We start from the raw sequence: 24,896 nt of genomic DNA, 5'->3' as shown, positions 1-24,896 counted from the left end.
AAAAGAGATCAAAATATAAAAAAGAGGGCTTAGCCTCACTGGCTCTCGAGCCTACCCCTGCCCCTGGCTCCGGACCTTCAGTAAGTCTCTGCTCCTTTCTGAGCCTCAGTTTCCCCTTTGTCAACTGGGGATTTTAAGGAGAATCGTGTATTTAGGTAGAGCCTGGTGCCTAGGTCGTTCTCAATATGAGGAGCTGCACCTGCGGCCCCTTTGCCCCTCACAGGGAGGCCAGGGGTCGGGTGTGTCCTGCCGCTGGTCCAAGTGCTGGTCCTGCCCGAGGATCTGGGCCTCTCTGAGCCTCCGGGAGAGCCCGGGACAGCCGCCCTCTCCTCCCACCCGAGCCCTGCCCTCACCTGGCCACTTCCCCACAGTTCTGCCTGGAGCTCTACAACCCCAGCTGCCGGGGCCAGAAGATAAAGGCCTGCAAGACGGACGGCGACGGCAAAGTGGTGGAGGGCAAGCATGAGTCTTACCGGATCTCAGCCGCCAGCGCCGAGGAGCGGGACCAGTGGATCCAGGCCATTCGGTAACGGCTGGCCGGGCTGGTGGGGCGAGGTCTCCCGTCACCCGCCAGAAGCCCCTGCTTCTCTCAGGGCCTGGCTTCCTTGTCTGTAAAGAGGCCTAACTCCAGCATCTCCCTCCTGTTTCTCTGATGCAAATCCTTTCCCCCGTATCCCGTGAGCACCTGTCGTGGGCCAGCACAGGGCCTGTGGAGGTGGTGGAGGATCATGGGAGATGTTGTGTAAAGCTCTTTGCCCAGCGCCTCTTAGCATCACGATCCAAAGTGGTCATGGAGGGAGTTCCCGTGGTGGCTCAGCAGGTTAAGAACTCGACTAGTATCCATGAGGATGTGGGTTCGGTCCCTGGCCTTGCTCAGTGGGTTAAGGATCTGGCCTTGCTGTGGCTGTGGTGTAGGCCGACAGCTATAGCTCCGATTCAACCCCTAGCCTGAGAACTTCCACATGCTCTGAGTGTGCCCCTGAAAAGGAAAAAAATTAAGGGGGCCGAGGGCCATATCCCAGGGGCTTGTGGGGTCTTCTTCCTCAGGCCTTCCAGAAACCCTGTGAGCTGCCAGGCCAAACCCACTCTCCTCTCACCCCGATTTTACAGATAGGAGATGAGGACTGAGGCCCAGAGAGGGGAGGGTGCTGCCCAGGGTCCCGCAGCCAGTGAGGGCAGAGCCGGGACCCGCAAGCCAGAGCCTGAGTCCAGAGGCCTGTGGAGCAGCATTCGCAAAGCTCTCAGCTGTCAGCCGCACCCCCTCTGGCCCCGTGGGACTCTGGGTTAGGCCAGCAAAGCCGAACCCTCCCTGGCTTGGTCCTCGTTGGGGTCATCTGGCCTTTTCCTCTGCAGCCAGGCCGGCCAAGCCCACCCTGAGAGACACGTGCCCCTACTTCCAGCCCTAGGAGGTAAGACCCCCCTCATCAGCTCGCCCAGCCCTGAAATCGTTCCACCTGCTCTCATTCCAGGGCCAGCATCACCCGTGTCCCCTTCTATGACCTGGTCTCTGCCCGGAAGAAGAAGATCGCCAGCAAGCAGTGAGCTTCCGGGGAAGTGATGCTCCGCCTCCTGGGAACCACGTGACCCGTGGTACCCAGAGACCCACCCCTCACCCCAGGGCCCCCTTTCCTGGCCCGCAGGCATCCTCCTTCTCCCCCCTTTACCTCCAGCTGACAGGAGGAGGGAGGCAGGGCTCAGGAGGCTGGGTGGGAACCCCTGAGATTCAGAGCCTGACCATGAGGCTGCGGGCCCGGGCACCCAGGAAAGGCCCCGGCCCTGCCAGGTCCACTGCAATACGAGGTAAGGAAAGCAGCCCAGAACCTGGCACCCTGTCCGCTCTCTGGGCCTCAGTTTCCTCTTCTGTCAAAGATCTCCTCGCCGTCTGATGTGCCTTCAGCCCTCAAAGCGGGAGGGGCCGGAGTGTGTCCTACCCTCCGCCACGGCGGTGCCACCTCCTTCCGCACAGGCGGTTTCTTGGCTGGCCCTCCCCCATCCTCAGCCGGGGCTTGGCCCTCCCCGCCCAAGGGACAGACATACACGTCTCAGACCCACAGAGATCATCTCTAGGAGACCCAGGAGCACTGGACTGGGAGCCCTGACCCTGCAGTCTTAATCCCAGCTCCGGCTCCAACTTGCTGTGTGCCCTCGGCCAAGTCACACTCCTTCTCTGGTTCCTTGGAAACCACGGTGTCTGGATGGAAATGTCTTGGTCCTTCTGGCTCTATGGCCCCCCCTTCAACATCCCACCTGTTGGCCAGAGTCCAGTGTGGGTCCCAGCAGGGGGTAAGCTAGCGACCACCCTCCTGCCAGACCACCTCCTCTGGGTAGACGACAGGACTGTTCTGGTCTCCCAGGGAGCTCCTGGCTGGACTATCTGGACTGGTTTCCCGAGCTGGAGGGGGCTCCGCATGGAAGGCTGCCGGGAGGCGGAGAGCAGAGCGGGCTCCGTCCTGAAGGATGTCCGTTGTAGAGAAGCGGCAGGTGGGCCTCCTCAAGAAAATAGCAGAGAGCATCCCAGACGGATGTCCTCAAGCAGAACTGGTGGTACAAACAAGAAGCCAAGAAGAGGGCTTTGTGAGCTGTGGTCCCCAGGAGGCCTGCCTGGAGGCAGCGGCCACGCCCGTGAGTGACACAGAAGCTTAAGGCAGAGTCTCAGCCACAGTCTCCCGCTGGACCACAGCCCAGGGCTCCGGTGGTGGCGGGCAGCTGCCCCAGCTGGGTCCCAGCATCCTGAGACCCTCTGCCGTAGCATCATCAGGAGGAGAGCTGACTTCCCAGCCCACAGGCAGGCAGCTCTGTCTCCAGGGAGGCTCCAGCCTGGAGGAGGATTCCACGAGCTTCTCACCCCGTTGCACAGGCCCTGGGGGAGCCCCTGGAGAGACGTTCCCTGGCAGGAAAGCAGGATATGGGGTTACCTCTGCCCCACTGGCAGCCTGCGTGGGTGAGCTGGAGCAAGGTGGATTCCCTGGGGAAGGGAGGCAACCTCTCCTTTCCTCCACCCACCCGTGCACATGCGCGCGCACGCACACACACACACACACACACACACTCACTGTGGAGTCAAGATAGAGCAGCTGCCTTGCAAGTGCTGAGACCCCTGTCTCTGGAGGTGTGCAAGCACCTGGTGATAATACTGCACTGAGGAGACTCTGGTTGGGCATCCGTGAGAGGAAGCCTGACAGGACATCTGCCATCTTCCTCAGACCCCATGTCAACCTGGGAGCTGAGTGCCACCTCCGTTGCCTCGTGTGGCCCCGAAGACGCAGCCAGGGGTCATAGGCGCTGAGGTCCTCTCCTGCCACTGGAGACTCTGGCTGTGGGATCTTAATCCTCTCCCTTCCGTCTCTGGTCCCCAGCTTCCTCCTCCTTCATGGAGAGGGGGTGGAATGAGGGATTTTCTGGGCATGAGTGGCTGTTCTGGGAAACACTCAGAATAGAGAATAAATCTCATGATTCAGCTCGCGAGTGGGGCTCTGTCTTCTCGGGGACCACATCTGCTGTCCTTGAACCCACCTCGGCCCTTCGCCTTCATCTCTTTCGCAGCTGGAGGGCAAGAGGGCCAGACAGGAAAGAGTGGGCCGTGGACCCTCATTTTCCGGGCAGTGAGGCTGCCACACTGGACAGATGCCCAGGGGCTGGATCTGCAACACGGGTTCCTCAGAGCAGGGGCTGACATGCACTGGTTCTGCCAAGGCCGAGGAAAAGCAAAAGAACTTCCCCAGGGGCAGCTGCTGTCTAAAGAGAGAAAGAATGCTGCTCGGGAGGTAGGTCATGAGCTCCCTGTCTGTAGAGGGATGCAAGTACAAACTGGCTTCAATGATCACGCGAGGTGTTACAGAGGGGCTTGAATTTGGTAATCTTGGGCCGCACCCGTGGCATGTGGAGGTTCCCAGGCTAGGGGTCTAATCAGAGCTGTAGCCACCAGCCTACGCCAGAGCCACAGCAACGTGGGATCCAAGCCGTGTCTGCGACCTACACCACAGCTCATGGCAACGCCAGATCCTTAACCCACTGAGTGAGGCCAGGAATCGAACCCGCAACCTCATGGTTCCTAGTCGGATTCGTTAACCACTGAGCCATGACGGGAACTCAAAATCTGGTAATCTTCATTTCTTTGTACCGTCTACGGTATTTATTAAGTACCTACAGTGTTCCAGGCACCAGTGGAATAAGACAGAATCCCAGCCCCGCGGGGGGCTCCCATTCTGGTGGTCCCAAATGCGAGGACTTTAGGCAGCCCCCTCAGATGTGCAGGGCGGCGAAGTGGCCCCCACACTCTAACCCAGCCCCCTGCTTGAAATTCCACCATTGCGTAGCTTCTTGAAGATCTCACAACCTTGAACCCAGACTTGCATTCATTCCACCCAGGCTTATGGAGCACCTACCATGTCCCAGCCTCCACACAAACGGAACCTGGGGTCCAAAGATGATCAAGGCAAAGCCCTTGCCCCCCCAAAGGAGCTCAAGTCTGATGGGGAAGACAGGTAGGAACAAGCAGTCAGGCTCAGGCCAACCTGTGCTGTTATAAAGGGGGGCACACGAGCCATTGGAGGGCTGGGCTGGGCAGAGGGGCAATCTAGGGGGGCTTCTTGGAGGAGGACACACACACACACACATGATATTGCAGTGAGCTCACCTCGTGTCGGCTCACACTGACTGCCAACTCCTCACAGGCCAGACTGGCACACAGGAGGTGCACAGTAATTCTTAGTCAGACTCAAGACAACTGAAAAGGCCCTTGAGGCCTCAGCAGCAGCAGCAGGTGCAAATGTCTAGAGGCGCAGGGAACTGTGGGAACAGTGGTGCTCCTCGGGGGTGGGGGGCGTGGCTAGAGAGGTGGGCAGGGCCACATCCCAATCTGGCTTTGACTTGCTGGCCCCGGGGGCTCCTGGCTCTGGTGGCCTCCACCCACCTACCCACCCTGCTACCACTCCTCGCTCTGGACAGCAGGGGGCTCCCACCACCCGTGGATGAGAGGATCCATGACACAGCCGGACTGGAGATGGGACAGGCTGCCCTTGCAGAGATGAGGCTCGGTCCAGAGAAGAGCCTTGGCCTGGGTGTCCTGGACAAGGATGCGCCTGGCCAACCAGGACCTGCGGACTCGGGCAGCCTGACAGACACCCTCAGACACAGAGGAGCCTGCGCCTCCCCCGACCCTTCATGCTGGGCACAGTTGCCCCGCTCAGCCTGGGAGTCCCGACAACCTGGCTCTCACGATTTCTGGCTGTAGGACCCCAAACTAGTAGTTTACCCTCTCTAGATGTAATTGCCTCCCTGAAGGGTTCAAAACAGGTGAGTTCCAGGTCACAAACCTTTAACCGGGACATCTCAGACATGAGCACAGTGCAGTCCCTGCCCTGGGGTGAATTGAGACTGCTGTGTGTGGTGGGGTCAGTGAGAAGGTGCCACAACGGCCACTTACTGTAAGAGGCCACAGGGGGGCAGTAGTGAGGCCATCCAGAGGGTCTGAGTTCAAGGTCCAGTTCTGCGTCTTCAGCAAGTTTCCTGAGCTTTCTGAGCCTTAGATTTCCCAGCTTTAGAATAGTAATACCAGAAGATATGCAAAATGCAGTGAATAGCATTGAGTACCTACTCAGGGTGAAGTGCTATTATTACCATCACAAGACAAACTATGCACACGATTCCATGGTGAGGCGAAAGAGTCCAGACCACTGGTAAAGGAAAGAGTCGCGGGGGAGTTCGAGAGCTTGAAGATCTGGGAAGGCTTCCTGGCAGAGGCATCCATGAAAGATAAGATAAATGGAGGCCTGGCTCTTCTAGCCAAGTGGAGCCAAGACAAGGGTGCATGGCAAGGTGATGTATTTCTGGGACTGCCTTGAGCCCCCCAAACGAGACTCAGTGAGCCAAGAAGATGAAAGGCTGAGGGAGACAGGGCCCTGGTGTGGGGGAGCTGTGTGCAGGATGCCACAGCCCTCTGCGGCCTTGAGGCCATTGGGTCCCTTGTCCTTAAGCTCTGCCTGGGGATCCAGTAATATGGCTGCTGAACGAGGCCATTGCAGAACAAGGGAGAACAAGCTGGGCACAGGATGCCCGGGGGTGGAGTAAGAGAGGACCAGGGGGACCCCTGCCCAGTGCCCGGAGGCTGGGGGCACGTCTGGCCTGGAAATTCAGAGCTGGCCCTGGGGCCCTGCACCTGGATGCCTGGGGCCAGGGGATGGGGGCAGGCAGCCAGGAGTCAAGCGGCAGGTGTGAGAGACCTGGAGAAATTGATTTATTAGGGACGAGGAAAAGAGCTAAATATGTATGCCAGCTCAGCGATGACTCAGGCGTTCCCCAGGGGTCCACAAAGTGTGAGCATCAGAGAATCAAAGGCAGGCCTCCTCCCACCCGGGCTCTGCCAGTCTGGAGCCATCCTTCCACACTGGAAGGACCACCCTGAGTCCTGAGAGCCTTGCCCTCAGGGGGTGGTGGAGACCCTGCCACTCCCTGCTCCCCCCCCCACCCCCAGACCTCCCCAGAATGGCTGAAGAGTGAAGCCTCAGAGTGAGACGCATCTGGGTTGAATCCTGGCCTGGCCCCAAACTGCTGTGTGATTTTGGACAAGTGGCGGACCCTCTCTGAACCCACATTCACCAGGAACAGTGGATTCCCACCAAGCCAGGGCCCTTCCTCCCGCTTCCTGCCTGGCAGTGTTGTTCTCGCCCCATTGGGCTTCTTCCAGACAGCTATGAGTACAGCCTCCTCTGCCTAAAATCCACCAACTTGCCTCCAGGAGAAAAGCCAGATTCCACAGGGCCTCGTTTTGAGGGAACATGATCTTCCGGTACCGGGTTCCAGCCAGCCGCTGGGCTCTGGGAGAACCAAGAATGAATCAGAGTCAGAAGCCGGAGGCAGCGCAGACGGAGGAGGGAGGAATGACCTCCTCGTGGGGTGAAGGGCTGGGGGTTACAGTCGGGGTGTGGGAAGGGGCCTGAGGGGCCTCGGAGCACCAATGAAGACAGGGCTTTAGGGGGCAAGGAGGGACAGCTGCCAGGCATTGGCGGCGGGGGGGGGCAGTTCCTGATGCGAGGGACTCTGCAGGAAAATGTATGGAGGCTGGCAGGGCAGCCTGGCACGGCTCGGGAGCCGTGAACCATTCGCCGGACATGGAGAGGGCCTGTGCCTAGAACAGCCGCTCTTGGAGTTGAACAGAAACAGGGGGCAGGCTGGCCAGGGAGCAGTTAGACTCTATCTGGATGGTACCAGGAGCTGGGGAAGGGCTCACAGCAGGAGGCAGGCAGGGCTGAGGCTGTTTGCAGGTGGTCCCTTTGGCTGCTGGAGGGGATGGATTAAGGAGGCACGAGGAGGGAGTTCCCGTTGTGGCTCAGTGATAATGAACCCAACTAGTACCCATGGGGATGCCTGGTCCCGCTCAGTGGGTTAAGGATCCGGCATTACCAAGAGCTAAGGTGCAGGCTGCAGACGCAGCTAGGATCCTGCATTGCAGTGGCTGGGGTGTAGGCTGGCAGCTGCAGCGCCAATTCGACCCCTAGCCTGGGAACTTCCATGTGTCATGAGTGTGGCCCTAAAAAGCAAAAAAAAAAAAGGAGTATGGAGGCCCAGGGGTCTGGAGGAAACGGGCAAAGGGATAGGACAGGGGCTGGACAGCAGTACGGGTACGAGGGGGAAGGAGATGGAGGAGGCTTGATGGGCCCCCAAGGTTAAGGCTTGTGGGAGGGTGCGGGCAGCTCCCTACCAGCCCAGCATAGGCAGGTGGGAGGGAAGGTTCCGGGGACAGGGCTGAGGAATGGGGTCGCACTGAGTGGGAGAGTCCTCCAGGGTCTCCAGGTAGAGAACCTCCGTGCACAGGTAGAAATAGGCCCTCCCACCTCCCTCTTCTGCCGCCGTCTTGCTGGTGCCCTAAGCCTGGGCAACCAGTATGGACCAGCACATGGGCTGTAGCCTGCCTGAGGACCTGGGTTCAAATCCCAGCTCCCCCATGCCCAGTTGTGTGGCTCTGGGCCAGATACCCGACTATCTCCAGACCTCACTTCCTCAACTCAAAGCTGGGGCTAGCGACCCCTACAGCTGGAGGCTGGGGGCTCCCTGGCAGCAGTCATGGTCCCCGGCGTCTCCAGGAGGACCTGATGAAACCCAGGCTGGGGGGCACTGGCTGGGGGTGTGCTCACTCCAGAAGCCTAGGGTGCTACTCAAACGTCAGGCCTGGCCCAGAGCCAGAGGAAACTTCCACGTCGTGGCTTTCCCTGCCCCTCCCAAGCCGATCTGTGCAAGGCCAGCCAGAGCTGAGGCCTCTGCCATCTTTGCCCCCCGCATTTATGGAGGTCTCACTTTATATACTTTTTTTTTTTTCTTTTAGGGCTGCATCTGCACCATATGCCATATGGAAGTTCCCAGGCTAGGGGCCAAATCTGAGCTGCATCTGTGACCTACCTACACAACAGTTCACAGCAACACCTTAACCCACTGGGTGAGGCCAGGGATCGAACCTGCATCCTCATGGATACTAGTCGAGTTTGTAACCTGCTGAGCCACAATAGGAAGTCCCTTATATTCTCTTCTTAGTAGCAAGTGACCCTCAAAACTAGCCCACAAAGACCCCATGCTCCAGATTTGACCCTGATACCCCTCCCGCCCCCCACCACCGCCGCTATGCCCAGCACCAATATGTCATGGCCAAGGCTGCCAACAGCAGAACACTAACTAGGACCAGGGCTTCTGCCAACATGCTGCCTTCCAACCTCTCCACCCTCTCCAAAGTAGGCACTGTTATCCCCACTTTACAGATAAGGGTCTCGCGGCTCACAGGGGCACATGGCCCAGCTAGAAAGCCTTGAGCCCACATGGAACCAAGACTGTCGGACTCAAGCGTAGATTGAGTGTAGATTTCAGGTAGCCACAAAATCACCACGCAAAATGGGCCCTTCTGAGAGTGCTAGAATGCTGGGTTCCCTAGGCCACAGTTGTGGCCCTAAAAAGACAAAAAAAAAAAAAAAAAAAAAAAAGGTGGAGACACACTAGGTGGCTCTGTGGGCTGGAAGGGATGTGACCCATGGTTGCTGAATCATGGAGATGCCAAGGGCAGCTATTTTATCCCGAGCAGACAGGACTCCAGGCCTCTACCCGCACCTAATTCCAGGGAACTCTTCCCTCTCTGAGTCTCCCCAAGTGCAGCCTCAAAGGGGTGTGGTATGGACGGATCATGAACGCAGCAAGCCTGGTGCACCCTACACTCTCCATGGATACTAGCTGTGCCACTGGATGATAGTGGGGTCTTTCTCACAAGGCTGAGAGCAAGGACTACGGACAGAACCACCCACAGGTACCGGGGCTGCCCATCCCATCCTTGCAGGACCAGCTAAAGCCCGCCTCCTACCAAAAGTCCTTCCAGATCTCTCCAGCCTGGAGGGTTCCTTCGAGACCCCCAGAGGTTTCAGAAAACAGGTGCACTAGCCCCAGAAGCCACAGAGGAGACTCAGCACCTATTTCTGTCCCAATGTTAAGTATTCACCATTTCGGCTTTTGAAGAGCTGGCTACGTGGGCTGGGGCCGTTAGGCTCAAAGGAGGGCATAAGTGTTGATTCTGCTGCTGGACCCCAAGGCCCGCAGGTTCCCTCCTTCTCCCCATCTCTCTGCTTCTGGGCAGAGACCAGAAATGCCTTGCCCTGTGAAACCATCCTTCCCCTTCTCATGGGGAACCTGAGACCCATCAAGGTGAAGGGACCTGTCTTAAGTGGTCACCCACCGCAGAGGCTCCATGAGGGAGATGGAGACAGAAAATACTAAACATCCTTTATCTCCTCGGCTCGTCCCGGTAGCCCACCAGGTAGCCAGGAGTCTCCCCATTTAACAGACGAGGATGTGGAGGCTCAGTGGGTCCGTGACTTGCCCAGGAAGCAGCATCGGATCAACTTGCGGCCATTGAGTTGCAGAGGCCAGGAGTTCCCGGCAAAAGTAGAGGATTAACTCCATGACTTTACAGCCCCCTTGATCTTTTGAAACTAAAGCTCAGCTCTCGTCTCTTCCTGCCTCCTCCAAACAATGTTCATTTAATAAATAAGAGCCCAGAAAGGACCCAGCTTTGACCCAAAGAAATTTCCTTTGGAATAGAATGTCCCCTATTAAAAAACACAATAAAACATGCTCATTGGAGAAAACCGGAAAAGGCAATGATCAAGAAGAAAAAAACCCAGGTCGAGAATTCTACCTGATATCATAAACTTTTCAGATTATTTCCAGCACATCTCGACCCTTTATGTGCTACATCTCGGCAATACTTCTACTGCCTAGACCAGTTGGTATCAAGCGCTTCATACGGGAAATCCATAGTTCCCCTGTGCCCTAGTCAGCTCGGGCTAGGTTGTGCCCTGGTAACAACTAACCCCCAAATCTTAGCAGCTTCACGCATAAGAGTTTACCCTTTGCTCAGCTGTATGCTCGGCGGTGGGGGGGGGGCGTTGGGCAGGGGTCTCTGCTTAACACAGTCACTCAGGGGCCTCGGCTGGGGAGGTCCCATCCTGACACAGGCCATTAGGAGTCCAGTCTGGACATGACATCACTTCTGCTCATATTCATTGGCCAAAGCAAGTCAGGGGGCCTCCTAAGGCCAAGGAGAGAGTCACTCTCCTTCCACCTTCCATCAAGAAGGGAGAGGAGGAGTTCCCATTGTGGTTCAGTGGTTAATGAATCCGACTAGGAACCATGATGTTTTGGGTTCGATCCCTGGCCTCGCTCAGTGGGTTAAGGATCCGGCGTTGCCGTGTAGGTCGCAGACACAGCTTGGATCCCACGTTGCTGTGGCTCTGGCGTAGGCTGGTGGCTACAGCTCTGATTAGACCCCTAGCCTGGGACCCTCCATATGCCGCAGGTGCGGCCCTAAAAATACAAAAAAAAAGAAGAAGAAGAAGGGAGAGGAGAAGTACTTGGAGAGCAGCACTAATGGCCATTAGGACTAGGGTGACCAACTGTCCTCATTTGTCAGGACCAAGGGCTTTCCTGGAAGGCAGGGCTCTGGGAGCGAAAGCCGAGAAAGTCCGGGGCAACCCAGGACGAGCTGGGCACCTCCCTGCAGCGCGTTACTAGGCTTCAGAAACGCGCTCCTCGGGCCGCTCCCGAGCCCGGCTAGCTGCTGATTCACGGGCTTTCTCCCTAATCCCCTATTGTTGGAGACTTAGATTGTTTCCAGTTTTACACGTTCATAAATCCACTGTCTTAATAGCTTCATGAATAAAACCTTGTCCCTGTAGCTTCTCAGAAGTGCAATTACTGGCCCTTTTTCAGGCTCCGAATACCCACGATCCCTTCAGATTTCAAAAGAGTTGGAACAACACGGCCTGCCTTTTCCAGCAGAAGAAAAGCCCACTTCTGAACACGTAGCCGGAGCCCTGAGCCGTCATTCTCCGATCTCAGCAGCAGAAGAGTCTGGCGGGGGGCGGGGGGGGGGGCTTCTTAAAACGAACTGCCGGGCCCCACCCCCAGAGTTTCTGATCCAGCACTCCTGAGGCGGGCCCAAGACTATGTGCTTGCAACAAGTTCCCAGGTGATGTAGCTGCTCAAGGCCTCTGCTCTGTCCTCTGACGAGTGATTCTGCCCAGCCCCTCACCAGCTGTGTGACAACTTTGGGCGAACTGTGCAACGGAGCTCACGCAGCCTCAGTTTTCTCATCTGTGAATTGGAGCCACTGAGAGGACAAACGTAGCTAACATGTGAAGAGCTTTTAAAAACATGTCACGAGAGCACAGTTATTCTAGTTATCCTTCATGTTTTAAAATATTTGTTAATTTGCATCGAAGCGCATTTATGCACGTCTTCCTGCCTTTGATGCCTCTGAGTGGAAGGAACTGTTTCCCATGCAGTGCCGAAGCATCTGTATTTCCTTTTCGGTGTGAATCTCCGACTCCTGCCCTTCGCCCGCTTACCCACAGGTTTCTCTGGCTTTCCTCACGCTCTGCCTGAGCTCGCTAGAGAGCAGAGATAACAGACCCCATGGCTGGTCTTGTTTGCTGCCTGCCTTTCTACTGAGGTCATTTTTCTGGTCATTTTACAGAGTGGCCAAATCCATCTGACTTTTCCATTTTTATTTCCCCTATCACTTTTAAGCTCAATTTGTCTCCCTTCTCCAGAATGTGAAAAATATAAAGGAATTGAATTTTGAATGATGGGGTTTCCAACGCCCTGACAGTTAGGGGTGGGAGGCGGGGAAAGGGTGCCTTCTTGGCTTGCCTCCAACCCTCTGGTCAGAATACAGGGAATATTCAGGAACCCAGGGCCTCTCAGAACTACCCATTACCGGGTGCTCTCAGCTCTGCCCCAGACATAGCCATACCATGTGTCTCCCCATCTACAGAGATGCCTCCAGAGAAGCAGGGGCAGTTCAGGGTTGGATGCAGGCACTGGAAATTCAAGTGGTCTCCACCCACCCGTCAGAGACAGGCTGACCAAGAGTGTAAGACCGGTCACAGGCCTTCCACTGCCCCTGCCTCAGAGCTCTCAAGTGTTTGCCCTGGGAGCTTTGCCTGAGACTCTGTTTTCTCATCTCTTAAATGGGAGTGACAATGCCCACAGCAATGGAAACGTATAAATAGATCACCAGCCACAGCGCAAGCTTAGCTCAGTGCTGAGTGCTAAGTAAGCACGCATTAAACGGCCTGTGTCCTTATGCCCAATTCTGTTCCTGGGCGGCGGGGGGGGGGGGGGGCATAAGCCCCACAGCCTTTTCTGCTGTTGGAACTGATCATGCTGGGGCCCCAAGCCCCCAGATCTCAACGGAAACGAATCTCACTGCCTCCAAGCTCTGGTGCGTCCAGGCTTCCGACCCCAGATCGTCCCGCTGCAGCTCGGCCGCCAACCCTGCGAGACAACAGCTTCCCCCGCCCCCACCGCCACCGCCACCGCCACCGCCACCCCCGGGCTCCCGGGCTCCCGGGCTCGGATAGGTCACGCGGGTGCAGGGCGCTCGGAGGAGCCTGCGCACCCGCTCCCCCCGCCCCAGGCCGCCGAGCGGGTCGGGCGCCCAGCAGCCTTCAGACAGCAGCGGTGCGCGCATCCCTGCTCCCGCGCCACGGGGCGCGCGGCTGGGGCCTGATTTCCATAATAATCAGCCACACGTCTTCCGAAAAGGCCGGGAGCAGCCGCCGCCCACCGGGGATGCTCCAGCAGGCGGGCGGCCCCCTCCCGACCACCCCCGCTGCCCTGGTGGGAGCCTCATTTTTAAAAGCTTTCGAGAAACCGTAGGCGTGGGAGGCAGCTGGGAGACACCAGGAACATCGCTCTTGCCTTTAAGGGGGTTGAGGGGGAGCGGGAAGGCGGAGAGAGGCCGCGGCGCGAGTGTAGACCAGGCTCAGAGACAGAACAGAGAAGGGAAACTGAGGCAGCCCAGCGCAGAGGCTCCTCTCCAGGCAGGTTCTCACTGCGGCCTCACAGCGCCCCTAAGGGCTGGGTTCTTTGCTAAGCCCCACTTAACAGATGGGGAGACTGAGGCCCAGAGAGATGATGAGTGGCTGGGCAGGAACCCCCTTCCAGGTTAGGGGCCCAGGGCTCGTTGCCTAGCCCACTGCCTCGTCCCCAGGAGGGGGCGCTTGGGAGCAGGGTGTGCCTGTGGGTCCCAAGAGGACCCGACCTTGGAGACAGACTGAGCAGAGCCTGCAGGAGGGAGGCTGGGGCTGTGCACAGCACCTGGAGCTCATCTGGTTTGGAAGCCCACCGGCTTGCAGAACTGAGTTTGAACCCCAGTTCTACCACCTGCCAAGCAAGGTAAACAAACTACAGTCCACCGGCCCAGTCCTGCCCACCAGTCTGCCAGGAATTAAGCATGGTTTTTACAGTTTTTGATATTTGGAAAATCAAAAGAAGGATAGTATTTCCTGCCATGTAAAAATTCTGTGAAATCCAAATTTCAGTGTTCATACATAGAGTTTTTTAGAACACGGCTATACCTGTTAATATTGGTTACTGAAATGGCTGCTTTCTGTGACAATGACACAGTTGAGTTGTTTGGATGGAAAGACAAGGCCCTCAAAGCCCAAGATATTTACAACCTAACCCTTTCCAGAAAAAATTTGCCCACCCTTCATGGGACAATCAATAAGTCTCTGAGCCTCAGTTTCCTCATCTGAGGAATGGGAATAACATTAAATTAGGATTAAGTGAAAAGACCAGCAGAACACCAGGCAACAAGCCCTTGTCTATGTCCCTCTCAGAAATACCTTTGACTTCCTCCAGGCCCTGCCACGGCGGCCTCTCTCATCCCGAGTCACGGCCACCTGCATGAATGCACCTTGAACTCCAGGTGTTCACCACTCACCGCCTAACCCTGCTTGTTCCCATTCTGTCCTCACCACCTGGGCCCCCAGCCCCCTATCCAATCAGTGACCAAGCCTGGCTGGCTCCCCCTCAGCACACAGTAGGTGCTGGCACATAGTAGGTGCTCAGCAAATATGTTCTAGAAGACTGGACGTGTGGACACTCAGCAGTCTTTCCTTTTCTCTGTTCCCTCCACTCTGACCTCCAGCATCTCCTGCCAGGTCACCCCGGCACGGCCCCCTCTCACTTCAGCCTGCTCCATTCCATCTCTGACCCGACAGACCCGGATGGCCTGCCTAGTCACACCTCCCCCTGGCTCCCCACTGCTCTCAGTTCAGGCCATACCCACACCAGTGCAGCTCCTGCCCATCTTCAGTCTTAACCAAACATCCAAACCGCCTCCACTTCCCCGAACCCAAAAGGTTGGATCCAGCCTCCAGGTTGTTGCTCATGCTCTTGCTTCTTGCCTGGACTCTTCTTCCTTATCTCCAGTCTAAAGGGTCTGGCATCCTCTCCTTGACCCCGCCCCAAGATTTAGCTCAGGCCCCAACTTGGCTTGAAACCCATCCTGGCACCAGCAGGATTTCAGTGCCACTCTGAATATGCATGAATATGAATGCATGAATATGCATTCTCCTGGTGAGCCCTTGAACCCCTGGAGGGCCAAGAGTGTGACTGGTATTTCTGTATCACTAATCCCGGCAGAGATATTATAAGAAGGATCTTAGTAAATATTTTTATAAATGCTTCGATGAAGGAAGGAAGGGAGGAAGGAAGGGAGGGAGGGAGTCCTATGAGATCTTGTTCTCCCTCGCTCAGCAACTTTCACTGGCTCCCCAGTTCTCCTCCATAAAGGCCACTCGCCCACGAGTTCCCGTCATGGCACAGGGGAAGCAAATCTGACTAGTGTCCATGAGGATGCAGCAGGTTCAATCCCTGGCTTTGCTCAGGGGGTTAAAGATCTGGCATTGCCATGAGCTGTGGGGTAGGTCACAGACATGGCTTGGATCTCCCGTCCCTGTGGCTATGGTATAGGCCGGGAACTGTAGCTCCGATGGCCCCCTAGCCTGGGAACTTCCATATGCTGAGGGTGCGGCCCCAAAAAGCAAAAAAAAAAAAAAAAAGGCCAGGCACCCAGCCTGGTTTTCAAGTCTTCAAGTCCTTTGTGAAGTGGCTCTGATCACACAGCCCTGGGTGGGGGTGGGAGGGGGGCGGCAGGAACAGAACTGGGTCCCCCAGGCCCACCTTAGCCCCAGCCTCCACGTATATGCTCCTGCATTTCTGCCTCCCGGTCTGTCTTCTTCATTCACCCCCATCTGTGCCGATGGGAGCCCCGGCCGTCCTTGGAAACCTCACAGGGTTTCAAAGGGCACCTGAAGCAGAGAAAACAACTATCGTCATGTTCCCCCAAATCTCACTGCAAAAAACAGTGATCATGGGCTCAGAGCAGGAGGACCTGAGCCCAGGGTGACTCCTGCCATCTATCATGGGGACATGGCTTCACTTCTTGGAGCAAAATGGAGAATAACACTGGCCACGTAGGGCTGCTGGGAGGTTGGAGAGGCTGTTGTCGAAAGCTTCTGGCGCACAGTAGGTATTCAAGAAACAGCAGTTCTTCCAGCTCTGGCTCGAGACAGGGGGAGCAGACCTGGAGCTCCCCCAAACCCGCATCCCCGACCTCTGTCTTCCTCTCTCTCTCTCACCCCCGCCAGCGCCTGCAGCCAGCGCCAGATGCTGTCGTGGACAGAATGACAATGAGAGCGAGACCTAAGCAAGCCCATCTGGGAACCCGAGGCTGGAAAAGGGACTCAGAATGAAGAGGAGGCAGGGGTGGAAGAGGGGCAGGGGGTGGAGTAAGAGTTCTGGATGAAGACGGAGCAGAGGCTGCGAAGAAAGGGGCAGAGCACGGCAGGGGGTGCTGAGCAGGGCAGGGGCTGGCAAAAGCACAGGCTGGGGCTGGAACTGAGGGGCTGGGGCAGGAACCCTAACGCCTGGAGCAGGAGTTGAATTCACTAGGGAGATGGGGCTGGGACAGGGATCAGGACAAAATCACACACACATACACACACACACACACACACACACACACACTCATACAGAGACGGGAGAGTTAAGGGCTGTCCTGGGCCAGAGAAGAGAAGGAAGCAGTTGGAGAGAAAAGAATCTGTGTGAGCAGCGGGGAGAGAAGAGGAGGAAGCCACCAACACTTGAGTCCTGGGTACAGCCCCAGCTCTGCCAACCTCCTCCCTCACCAGGTAGGACCAGTGCAGCCAGAGAGGGCCAGTGACTCACCCGGCTCCTCCAACCCCCACAAATCAGGAGCAGAGTGGAGACCAGCTTATCTCCAGACCCAGAGAGGAGGGAGCAGAGAGGACAGGGGGAGGGGGTAAGAGAGGGGACAGGGTGGGACCAGCACAGGCTTCTGGGGCTTTTAACAAACCAGAGCCACCCCTGCCATCACTCTCAGAGTGTGCAAGCCCCTGTCACAGAAGGCGGGTCGATTCCTGGCCCACGCCCTGCTCATGCCACCTCCCTGCCTTTGCCTAGGTCAGTGTCCCTGCCAGGGACGCTTTCGATTCCCCCACGCCTAACACTTCATCCCCCACCCCACCCCCGCCTCAACTCCTCCCCTGCCATGTGCCCTGACTCTCCCAGCCCTCAGCCTCCCTCAGCAATGACCCTCAGGGCTTGATGGGGTTCCATTCTGATGGTATCAAGGTGCTTCATCCTCACAAATTTCATGGGGAAGCTTCATAGCCTAGTGGTTAAGCTCTTGATCTTGAGACTCAGCTGGGCCAGGTTCAAGTCCATACAGTTTCACAGAGTTGGTGCTTCATAATGCTAGTCCCTCCCCCTCTTCCCATCCCATTGGTAGCTCAGGACACACACACACACACACACACACACACACACACACACTCACACACAGCATATGCCCAATAGCAACTCCTGGGCTGAGCTGAGGTGCCCTCTTTTTCCCAGTGGGTCCCTCGGCCCTGAGAGGAGTCATGGGGGTCTCCCCCACCTTGGCCTCCCCACCCAAGCCTGAGCTGTCCGGCTTGGGAGAAAGGCCCATTGCTCATTCCCCTTGAGTCTCCGCAGCTCGGGCAATCAATCGGTCGCCATGGAAACCAGCCCTCCAATCAGAAGCAGGCAGGTCTCTCTCAGCCAGAGCCACCCACCCAGCCACCTACTCAGGCCAGGCTGTGCAAGTCCCTCACCCAGGACTACTCTAGGAGAGGCAGGGGGACCCTGGCATAATCTAGGGGCACGAGCCTGCACCCACAAGACCCTGGGACCCTCCCCCCACCCCCAAAAAGAGCATTTTCTTGGGGCAGAGGGAACAGAGCCACCACTCCAGCTGACCTCCTGATTTTTACAAGCTTCATCCCCATGCATGACTGCCCTCAGTGGTCAGAACAGACCTGAGAGCTGGGGATCATTAGCTCTCTGGGCAGAAAGGAAAGCTAAGGCTCAGCTGGAATGTCGGGGGCAAAACTGGGCATGTGTCAGCTCCCTGACACCCTGCCTTGAACCCTCTCCTTCCTGGTGGGGAGGGTGGGAGCAGGAAAGAAGTGGGGGCTGGCAGAGACGCTCTTGGCCACACTACAGTCAGCACCTGCCTGCCCATGAAATCTGTGCCTGACAGCTCCAGTGCCCATTAGCCAGGATCTATGGGCCAGCCCACCCACACCCGGCTGCAGCTCCAGCCCTGATCTCCCATCTTCCAGCCGGATTGGACAGAGCCAGCCGGATTGGACAGAGCCCAGCCTCTGAGTCAGAGAGCCCCACGTTTGACAACTGGTCCCTTTCTGCTAAGCCTGAGCAAGCCAGGCAACCTCCCTGAGTCTCAGTTTCTCCGTTGGGAAAATGGGAATAATTATCCCCATCTTATGATGGAGTGGTGGCGTCAAAGGGTGGAGAGACCTTATCACAGGGCCTGGTATGTGGCTTGTACCCGGTAAATGGAGAGCGGCCCCCCTCTCCAACCGCTTTGTTCCTCTCAGTGCCCAATGGTGCCTTGGAGCTGAGCTCAGGCTCCTCTAGGGCCCCCTGGATAGGAGGAGGCAGGAGGCGACTGTTCCCATTATTAGTAACCAGCCCAGGGAAATGTAAGTTACACATGAGATTTAGAAAAGGGCGGGGAGTTCCTATTGTGGCTCAACAGAAATGAATCCGACTAATATCCATGAGGATACGGGTTTGATCCCTGGCCTCACTCAGTGGGTCAGGGATCTGGCGTTGCCGTGGGCTGTGGTGTAGGTCACAGACTCGGACGCGGCTCGGATCTGCCGTTGCTGTGGCTGTGGTGTAGGCCAGTCACTGTAGCTCGGATTGGACCCCTAGACCAAAAAAAAAACAAAAACAAAAACACCAGCCCAGAGATATGTAAGTTGCAGAGTTACAGATGAGATTTTAGAAAAGGGCAGCACTTTGCTCCCAAACACTAAGAGGAGGAGGCAGGATTCGAACCCAAGTCTGTCTGATTGAGACTGAGCCCTCTCTGCGGCAGCCTAGCCTCTCTTGGCCAATCCAGCTGCAGCCAGAGCCTGACACCCTGTGCACTGCTGCCCAGCACTTCCTAGGGCTCAGCACTGATTGAGGACCTGCTGTGTGTGCCTGGCACATCAGACACCCACCACGACTTGCAGGGCTACAGAAGTAGAGTCAAGGGGATGTTGAGATGTGCTGGGGGACCCAACCTGGTTTTGGGGGCGGGAGACCTCTGGGAGGAAGGAACAGGCTATTTTCACTCAAGCTGGGAGCAGCATCACACAAGCTGTTCCTGCTGCCCACTGTCTGGAGTTTTTGCCCTCTGCCTAGAAGTACCCCATTACCGTGCTCTGTATGTGGGACCCAAAAGGTTCTGCACAGAGAACCATCTGGCCTGGCACCCCAAGCCCTGCTCAGCCCCACCCATCTTACCTCTGGCTTCCTTCTCCTCCCTGTCAGCTGGACTCCAAACCCATCATTCTCCTGTCACCTTTCCCGAGCACCTGCTATGTGCAAGACACGGCATAAAGCACATTTACAAATGTTAGGCAAGCCACTCTGCTGCGATGTCCCCCCTTGGAGAAGAGGAAATGGAGGCACAGAGAGGTTACGTGAATTGGTCAAGGTCACACAGCCAATATATGCCAGAACCAGGATTTGAACCCACATCTGGCCCGTGAGACTTCAAGGGCCACTACATCAGTGTCAATGCTTGAAGGAAGACGCCTACTGGATCAGCCTCTTTTCCCTGCCTCTCTTCCAAACGACTCTTGGAGGACAGGATGGAGCGACTCAATGCGAACTATTATCATATTTCTGCTTCCCTCTTCCCTCCTCCAGAAAACAAACTGATTCATTAAATTACACCTTTAATCTGTCATGGGGAAGGGGAGAGATGCACCTCAGCCCCCCCAAAGGAGGAAGCAGGGCGGCTCATCAGCCCACCCATCCAAGCGCTGGGAACGGTTCCCTACGCCCATGATTAAACACTAATTGCCACCATGCTCTCAAATTGAGGACTTTAATTTCCCGAAACGAAAAGTACATTTCAATCAGTTCCTCTCCCCAACCATCCCTCCTGAGAGGAGCCAAGACCAGAACACAGGCTCTTCAAGGCCAGGGACCCGTGAGCCTACTTCCAGCTCTCCTGTCCTCCCCTCCACCACCAGCACCACTTCCGTCCTTTCCAGGTACCGCCCAAGAGAGTCCTACAATTGTGGGTTCAGAAAAATGAGGCAGGGCTCCAGCACTGGGGTCAGAACCAGATGTCAGGGGCACAAGGAGGGTCAGCCACAGGCAGGGGCACAGATGCTTCCACCACCCCACTCAGGTCAGTCTGGTCCTTAGATGCTTCAGCTCAGCCCGAGAATGGGCAGAAGGCTGAGCAGGGGGCCAGTGAGAGAAGAGACTGGCAGGTGACCTCTCCTCTCTGGTTTGCAGATTCCTCATCTGTCCCAAGAAGGGGCCAGGGAGAGGCTCAGAGGCAAGAGCGCTTTGTTCTTAACCACTGCGCCACGATGGGAACTCCCCCTTCCAGTTTAGACACTTCAAAGAAAAAGACCAAAAAAAAAAAAAAAAAAAAAAGAGTTCCCATCATGGCACAGCCGAAACGCATCCAACTAGGAAACCATGAGGTTGCGGATTTGATCTCTGGCCTTGTTCAGTGGGTTAAGGATCCAGCGTTGCCATGAGCTGTGGTGTAGGTTGCAGACACAGCTTGGATCCCGTGTTGCTGTGGCTGTGGTGTAGGCTGGCAGCTACAGCTCCAATTGGACCCCTAGACTGGGAACCTCCATATGCCGCAGATGGGGCCTTAAAAAGACCAAAGACAAAATAAGTAAATAAATAAATAAGAAGGTGGCAAAGACAAGGCGAAGGGGGGGCTCAGGTGTGGCGGCCACGGCCGGGGAGAGGAAGCTTTCCTGAGAGGCCCAAGTCTCCCCTTGGAACCACACTCCCTCCCCAGTGTTGGTTGTGACCTTGAGCAGGTGGCTCCCTCCATCCCGGGGGATTCTCATGTGATCTCTCCCAAGTCCTCTGGCTCTGGAATCCTCCAGTCAGACCAGCTGGAATCACCATCATCATCCTGCTCATTATCCTTCTCATTCCAGCAGACATTTATTGAACATTTAGTAAGTCTTGGCACCCGGCCAAGCAATCAGCATGGATTTTTTTATCCTTTTAACCATCCAAGAGAGGTTATCTCTTTTCTTTATGAATTTTATTTATTTATCTAGCTATTTAGTCTTTTGCCTTTTTAGGGCCGAACCTGAGGCATATGGAGGTTCCCAGGCGAGGCGTCCAATCGGAGCTACAGCTGCCAGCCTATACCACAGCCACAGCAACACCGATCTGAGCTGCGTCTGGGACCTACACCGAAGCTCACGGCAATACTGGATCTTTAACCCACTGAGCGAGGCCAGGGATCGAACCCGCGTCCTCATGGATACTAGTCAGGTTTGTTAACCACTAAACCACAACAGGAACTCCTATTTATTTATTTGTTTTTAGAGCTGCACCCAGGCATATGGAGGTTCCCCGGCTAGGGGTTGAATCAGAGCTGCAGCTGCTGGCCTATGCCATAGCCACAGCCATGCCAGATCCTTAACCTGCTGAAAGAGGGGCAGGGATCAAACCTGCGTCCTCATGGATACTGGTGAGGTTCCTAACCCACTGAGCCAAGACAGAAACTCCCTATAAATTTGTATTTATTTTTTATTGAAATATAGTTGATTTGCAATATTGTCTTAGTTTCTGATCTATAGCAAAGTGGTTCAGATATATATATATACATATATATATATATTCCTTCAGATTCCATTATAGGTTATTACAAGATATTGAAATCAGTTTCCCTGTGCTACAAGTAGGACCTTGTTGCTCATTTATTTTATTTTATCTTTTTTATTTATTTATTTTTGTCTTTTTGTATTTTTGTCTTTTTGCCTTTTCTAGGGCCGCTCCTGCAGCATATGGAGGTTCCCAGGCTAGGGGTCTAATCAGAGCTGTAGCCGCCGGCCTACGCCAGAGCCACAGCAACTCCAGATCCGAGCCACACCTGCGACCTATACCATAGCTCATGGCAACGCTGGATCCTTAACCCACTGAGCAAGGCCAGGGATCAAACCAGCAACCTCATGGTTCCTAGTTGGATTCGTTAACCACTGAGCCACGATGGGAACTCCTGTTGCTCATTTATTTCACTTTATATTTATTTATTTATTCGTTTTAGGGCCACACCGTGGCATATAGAGGTTCCCAGGCTAGGGGTCAACAGCCGCTATAGCGGCTGGTCTACAGCGCAGCTCTGGGCAACGCCAGATCCTTAACCCACTGAGCCAGCATGGCCAGGGATCGAATCTGCATCCTCATGGATGCTGGTCATATTCATTTCAGCTGAGCTACGCGGGAACTCCTTCTTTATTTTATGTATAGTAGTTTGTATCCGCTAATCCCAAACTCCTGATTTAGTCCTCCCCACCTCTTTTGCCCTTTGGTAACCATAAGTTTGTTTTCTATGTCTGTGCATCTGTTTCTATTCTGTAAATAGGTTCATCTGTGTCATATTTTCGATTCCACATGTGATATCACACGTGTCTCTCTGACTTAGTTCACTTAGTATGATCATCTAAGAGGGGTTCTCTGAATCTCCACCCTCCCCATGCCCCTGCCAGCCCTTAGAAGGTCGTAAAGTGAGGCTCAGGGAGGGATCTTTCAGAGGAGAGCAAGCAGGGAGAATCCGCTCTGATGGGATTCGAACCCAGTGCGAGTCAGTGGCGCAGCGCTCTAAGAGCAGGCAGGGCATGGAAGACGCGGCGGGGCTGAGCACACCCGGGCCGAGCTCGTTAGCCCGGCACCGCAGGGGCCTTCATTAAAGCTCAGCCACGCGCAGGCTGCCGGCGCCAGCTCCGCCCAGGCGCTCCCGGCTCCGACCAGCAACTACCAGAGCCGCTGGGAAGGGTGATGCGGGTGGGAAGCAGGGAGGAGGGGGTGCGGCAGGGTTCCCGGCACTCGGGGGACCGAGGCGGCACTCGGGGGACCGCCCTGCCTCGAAGCCCGGGGAAGGGGAGGAAGAGCGTGAAAGCGCTGGGGGCAGGAGGGGTGGGAACCCCATATTGGGGGGGGGCGGTGCCAACACAGAGAACAGCTCCCGATCGTTCCACTCCCCGACCCCCCCCCTACCCCCACCGCCAACGCCACACACCCATTTTACAGGTGGTTTGTCTTAGGTCTGGAGCAAGACTAGAACCACGCTGCTCTGCTGGGTTTCCGGAGACCGGGCACCAGGGGAAGGGGCGGCACCCCGATCGACATCTAGGGAGAGTTTGGAAGGGGGCGGAGGAGGACCTCCAGGAAGGCGCCCCCACCCGCACCCCCAGTACCGCCTGAGCCGAGGCGGCAGGAGAGACAGAGTCTCACCCGCGCCGCGCCCCCCTCCAGCTCCGCCTCGCGCCCCGGCGCTCGGCTGCCCACCCTTCCCCACTGGCGCGCCTCCGCCCGCCTCCCCCCTCCTCCTCCCCCCATTTGGTTTCCGGAAACTGGGCTTCTCCCCCTCCCTCCACCCCTACCCTGCCAGTTTACTGCGGTCATGGCCCACTTCTGTGTCCCTGCTGTGTGACCCTAGAGGAGTGTCTTAACCAGTCTGAGCTTTAGCAGCGGCCTCCGTCATCGATTGCAGTGGAATTAAAAAAAAAATCAGAAGACCTCGAGGATGGAAAGCCAGCCTTTAAAGGGTTAAAAGGGGGGCATTGTGTGTGTATATATTTGCCTGCCTTTGCTTGCTTTCTTGTCTGTGCTTTCTTGTCTCCGCGCTGACACCCTGTTAGGGAAGCGCAGTCGCAGGCTCAGCTGGCTGCCTCCAGGGAGAGGAGGGAAGGAACGAAGAGACAGAGACCCATTCTTTTAAATATGCAAGTAGATAAATGCATTAGCAATTCCAATGACTGGATTAAATAAAATGCAAACATTTACAAAATTGAACTTGAGGAATAATACCGGTACCTGGAGGTGTTGTGAGATGTGTGCAGGAAGCAGACAGACACACGGAAGTTTCAGTGAACCGTCCTGTTTTGATTGTCACTGCCGGCTGCCAGCGCGCCGATCGCTCTCAATTTCTGTTCTCCTCCCCCCCCTTCTCCTGCGTCTTCACATCTCCCACCTCCCCCTCCTCTCCCCAAGAAGCACCTGGCTGCCCACCTCCCAGCCTCTCTCGGAGGGCGGAGGGCGGCTTGGATGCGTGACAGTGGAGCCGCCCTGCTGTGCAGCCGGGAAGGGATGGGGAGATGCGCCCCCCATCAGCCTGTGGCGGCATCAGGGAGACCCCATGACATGCACACTGCAGAGCCCCTGGCCCCACTCGCCTCCCTCTTCTTATTGAAGAAGCCTCCTCCACCTAACCTCTTTCTGCCCCGCAAGACTGTACCCAGAAATGACAAGTAATCAGCACCCCAGCAGCAGGCTGGGGTGTGGCAGTGTTGCCTCAACCCACAGCAGGGTGGGGCTGGCCCAGGACACTGGGAACCGTTTCAGAATCCAGGCAGCAGCATCTCCCAGGGACTCCAGGGAGGGGAGAAGGGCTTATCCTGGCAGCCCCAGGAAGGCGGTGTGGACGGGGCTGGGACCTAGAAAGACCCTCCCCACTGTCCCCACTGGTCTCCCAGTGTCCAGCCTCACTCCCTCCAGACCCCCGCCCACCACGCAGGTCTTAAGGGGCCCCCTTCACAGATGAAGAAAGCGAGGCTCAGAGAGATTAAGAAACTTGTCCAAGCCATGTTCCCAGCGCTCCCCCCCATCCGTTGACTTCCTGGCGGAACCCACCCAGGAGACCCTGCCCGGAGCCTGGAGGCTGGGAGGAAGGGCAGTCAGGGCATTTCTCCCTCTTTCTGCCTTGGACATGGCTGTGTCTCTGCCAAGACTCCAGCTCATGCTGGAAATGCTCAGCCTGGCTCCAAGGTCCTGGCCTAGGAGAACCTCTTCTCCCTGTCCCCTTCGAGCTTCCGGTCACCCTGTGTAAGCAGTCCCATCTGCTAAGTCCCGAGTGTCCAGACCCCAGCCCTGTTGCCTGCACCCCCATCCCCGCACCACTCTCACTTGCTATGGCTGCCCCTCACCTCGCATGGGTTCCCCAATCTCTCACCAAG

General features: G+C 56.3%; 1 protein-coding gene across 1 annotated transcript in view; it reads left to right on the top strand.

Annotated features, from left to right (window-relative positions):
• CYTH4 (cytohesin 4) overlaps positions 1 to 1,542 on the top strand; it is a 30,382-nt gene extending 28,840 nt beyond the window's left edge. The window contains 2 exon segments of the mRNA NM_001144121.1: positions 372 to 526; positions 1,470 to 1,542. Coding sequence (NP_001137593.1) covers positions 372 to 526; positions 1,470 to 1,542 — 228 coding nt within the window.

This window comes from Sus scrofa, chromosome 5, assembly GCF_000003025.6.
Source record: "Sus scrofa isolate TJ Tabasco breed Duroc chromosome 5, Sscrofa11.1, whole genome shotgun sequence".
Lineage (NCBI taxonomy): Eukaryota > Metazoa > Chordata > Mammalia > Artiodactyla > Suidae > Sus > Sus scrofa.
The sequence above is the reverse complement of the archived record's forward strand: the minus strand, read 5'-3'. Positions and strand labels throughout refer to the sequence as shown.